At 38.0% G+C, this 4,437-nt stretch overlaps 1 protein-coding gene across 1 annotated transcript in view; it reads left to right on the top strand.

Moving 5' to 3' along the window:
* The first annotated feature begins 1,815 nt into the window (after positions 1–1,815).
* Positions 1,816–4,437, top strand: part of LOC111653149 (stomatin-like) — a 6,450-nt gene continuing 3,828 nt past the window's right edge. The window contains exons 1-4 of the mRNA XM_023403626.2: positions 1,816–1,915; positions 2,467–2,539; positions 2,882–2,964; positions 3,160–3,363. Coding sequence (XP_023259394.2) covers positions 1,904–1,915; positions 2,467–2,539; positions 2,882–2,964; positions 3,160–3,363 — 372 coding nt within the window. The 5' untranslated portion in view covers positions 1,816–1,903. The remainder of the gene's footprint in view (positions 1,916–2,466; positions 2,540–2,881; positions 2,965–3,159; positions 3,364–4,437) is intronic.

Below are 4,437 nucleotides of genomic sequence, written 5' to 3'. Positions count from 1 at the left end.
GAATATGAGATATTTCCCACATAATACATGATGGAGGGATGTGACATTGTTTTATATCAGAGTCTTTTATATCAAGACATTTCTCAAAACCAGAATATGATCAGGGTGACTTTTGAACACTGGAAATAAATCATGTACTCATCCCGGCAGTAGCAAGGCATAGAATACTAAGGCATTGGAGTTGCCATTTAACGTGATGTGCATGTTTCTGGACAACGGGAGGAAGTCGGAGAACCCAAAAAGATCCCATGTATAGTATAGTAAGGAATAAAAACGTTACTGTATAGTAAGACATAAAAAAGTCATAATATAGTAAGTCATAAAAATGTCACTGTATAGTAAGGCAAAAAAAATGAGCTACGATAGTAATCATAAAAAACGGCATAATAAGTCATAAAAATGTCATAGTATAGTAAATAAAAAAAAGTCATAGTATAGTATGGTATAGAAAAGGTGTAGGTATAGAAGTATAATTTGCCATAAAGAGTCATACAATAGTAAGGCATAAAAAATCCCCAATGTCTAGTAAAGAATAAAAAAGTCACAGTATAGTCAGGTATAAAAAAGTCATAGCAGAGTAAGTCATAAAAAAGTCACAGTATAGTCAGGTATAAAAAAGTCATAGTATAGTAAGGCATAGAAATGACATAGGATAGTAAGTCATAAAAACTTCCTAATATGGCAAGTCAAAAAAAGGTCATAGCATAGTATGGCATGAAAAGCCATAACACATTAGAGTTGCCAGTTAACCTAATGTTCATGTCTTTGGACAGCAGGAGGAAGCCAGAGTACCTCCATGCAGGCACAGGAAGAACATGCAAACTCCACACGGAAAGGACCCCAGGCGACGATTCCAACCAGTGCACCATCTTGCCACCCCATATAAGAGTCATAGTATAGTAATTCATTAATATTCATCGTACAACAAAAAAGCCATAAGGCATAAAAACGTTATAGTATAGTAAAGCATAAAGACCCATAGTATAGTAATTAAGTCACAAAAAAACACCACAGTAGAGTAAGGCATAAAAAGTAGTATTATAGTAAGTTATAAAAATAAATTCCTACCTTCCATATGCAACCCCCCTGTCGCCATGTGCATCGGGCATTTTATTCTGCAACATGTTAAAATACATTAGTGTTGTATTTCAGCACTGTACCCCAGAGAAAATTGTCCATTTGGATAAAGGACGTGCAGCAGCACTAAACAAATCAATGCATAATATAACGACATGGAAATATGATAGTTGGTAATTGGATAGTTACCAATCCTTCTCTATACTCTGTGTACATTTATATGACAGTCTTAGCCTTCAAATAAATATATATATATATATATATATATATATATATATATATATATATATGGGCCCTAAGCAGCTGCTTAGTTAGCTTATGCTTTGGGCCAGCCTTGTCTTTGGGCCCTCAAAATTGTGTTTGTTTGTTTTTGTTATGAAACGTTATATCAATAGTTCAGTAGCTTTACACAACACTGTGTGACTCAGGTGAACTTGAAGTGATGTTACTTCCCTCAGAGATTAATTACATCATTAATGACAAATTAGGAGTGTGTATCCACTGCACCTCGCTGCCTGACTGAGTGAATGTTTTGTGTCACCTTTAGTAAAAGGTGCCGTCCCACTGGACCATATTACTGTTTAATTGTGTGACTACAAAATCACTACAACTGTCTTCTGTCTGGATTGAAAAGGCACACATGTGTTGAACAAAGGTGCCATGGAAAATATGCAAAGCACTCTATAGTGTGTACTGTGCTTTAAAGACTCTAAAGTGTTTTCCACTCTTTACAGACAAAAACTCAGGGAGACTGGGATGTTTCGGTTGGCTGTTGGTCCTCGCATCCCTCCTCTTTATAATAGCAACCTTCCCGCTTGCAATATTTATGTGTGTGAAGGTAGAGTATATCCTCATTGATGTATAATGCTACTGATTAAGATTAGACTTCTATTTGTGTCTGAAAGCCAATGCAGAAATCAGCGTCATTGTATCAGATTTTTTTTAGTTAGCATTCACCGCTCTTGTTTCTTTATGACCTTTTTTAAATTCCAACCAAGTTTCATCAATATCCCTCATTTTGGCAGGTCAGGAAAACCTTAAACGGAATCCATCAGTCTGGCTTTCTAAAAGTCTATAAGCTTTTTGAGTGAAAGGACACAAAAACATCTTTTTTTTTTTTTTTAAATTCATTAAAGGGGCTGTAGTTCTTTCTCTTTTAAGCCAATATGTGGAGGAAGTTTCAGTTTCAGTTCATGTAATGGATGACAGCGAGTGGCTGATACTTTATATAACACTGGCCGGCTCAGTCAGGATAGTCATGAGGGTGGACTTACAGTCATGCATTTGCATTTAGTTCACTTATGTGGCTGATATCATCGTCTTTTTTCTGATTTGTTTTTGGTCTTTCGTATATTCTTTGCATGACTGTTTGTTTTTTCTAACATCCAGATCGTGAATGAATACGAGCGAGCCGTCATTTTCAGACTCGGCCGGATCACAGACAGGAAGCCTAAAGGGCCAGGTTTGTCATTTAATGTGCTACATGCATGACAATACGCTGTAGGGGGGAAAGATACAGAAACTGGTTTCCTGGCTGAAAAGAATTTTTTATTTTTAGAAAGTTGGTTTGAGGCTATGATCCAGTATGTTTGACACTATAGAGTTCTGTTCAGTGGAGTTGGATCGGACTTCTGTCTGAAAGTAGTTACATACAAGCTAGTTTGATGCTCAGTGAATCAGTGAATTTTCTTATTTCATCCTGTTAGAACTTCTGCAGTGTAGGATGGTCTGAATATATTGTGAAAATTTTTATTGTCTGTGATGGATACTTAAAATAAAAATCAGGATCTTTATTTCTTTGCAGGACTTTTCTTTGTTCTGCCCTGCACTGATAACTTTGTGAAAGTGGATCTGAGAACTGTGTCCTTTGACATTCCTCCACAAGAGGTACATTTTCTTTTAGCATTTGCATTTGCTCCATTTACATCAAACGTTGGGATATCATCTGTGTCTCTCAAACTCTCCTGTATCATAACTTGTCTACAGTTTCTGTCATTAATAAGAAATATCCATCATCTTCCTGGACGATGACAAAATAGTAGCAGCATCATAACTGCAACGTTTGTTTTTGTACCTTTGGAGATCCTCACCAAAGACTCAGTGACAGTGTCTGTGGATGGCGTGGTGTACTTTCGCATACACTGCCCGATCTCATCTGTGGCCAATGTCTCCAGCGCACACTCGTCTACTCGCCTGCTGGCTCAAACCACCCTGAGGAATGTGCTCGGTACCAAGAACCTTGCAGAGCTGTTGTCTGACAGAGAGGGCATCTCAGTCAGCATGCAGGTGAGGATACACTGTGACAGTGGTGGGAATGTTCAATTTAGTAACTATAAAAGAAATGGCTGAACATAAAGTCAAAATTAATTTATGTTTTCACGGCCACTACATCAGTTAAAGTCATTTTTGATTTGTGGAGGCAACAAAAACACAAGATTTTTAGCCTCCATTCAAACCTGAAAGTCAGGTGTGCCTGTACATAAATGTACAGTATGAGAATACAATTTATTGCCCATCAGCATTCTTCAAACAGCTTGTGCACCTTGCTCTGTCTGTGCAAACAGGAGTCCAATATTTACCTCATTACCCTCCATATTTTCCTTACAATGATTTGTTTGCATTTTGAACAGGTGCAAAATATGTTCATGCGGGAAGAGAGCACGAGCAGTGAGGAAAATCTGCCGCTAATGTTTGACAAAAAAAACATAACAAAGGTGAATTCGCTGTGCTTTTCACGGTCCTGAAAGCCTGAATAGATAGTGAGGCAATGAGCTCCAACTCTATCTTTTCAAAGCTGCATCAGGTGTTGGTTTGGTACGGTGGCCGACAAGGACAAACAAGATGCAATGGCCCAAAACACTTCTTTTAGGAAAAACAAGCTGCAAATTCAGAAACGATGCAGATTCAATAATACGAAAATATAAAGCAAATACAAGTGGAACACCTTCAGTGTGAGCTTGAGCTTTGACCCGAGAGGCCAGACCTACGACTGGACCTTTGAACTTTGACCTTTGACCAAATGAGAGAGTATGAGGAAAGAAAGAAGAGGCGACATAAAAAGGTGATAAAAAGGCGTTATGTTCTTTTTTTTACATTTAGCTGTAGTTTTTACAATATTATAAAAGAGCAACAGAAAGCGCAGCAAGCATTAGCATGCTTATATACAGTCTATGGGTGTTCCACTTAGCGCTCCCCCTAGAGGCCTGGAGCACTCCCGATGTATTTGTTTTATATTTTCGTATGTGTTTTTGAATCTGCATCATTTCGAAATTTGCAGCTCATTTATCCTTATGGAAGTGTTCTGGAACGTTGCAGCGCGTTTGCCCTTATCAGCCACCGTAGACGGGTTTGGCCACTAGG

Source organism: Seriola lalandi, unplaced genomic scaffold (assembly GCF_002814215.2).
Source record: "Seriola lalandi dorsalis isolate HSWRI2012SDOR001 ecotype SW California unplaced genomic scaffold, Sedor1 jcf7180002054163, whole genome shotgun sequence".
Lineage (NCBI taxonomy): Eukaryota > Metazoa > Chordata > Actinopteri > Carangiformes > Carangidae > Seriola > Seriola lalandi.
Note: the sequence above shows the minus strand (reverse complement) of the source record. Positions and strands in the feature narration are given on the sequence as shown.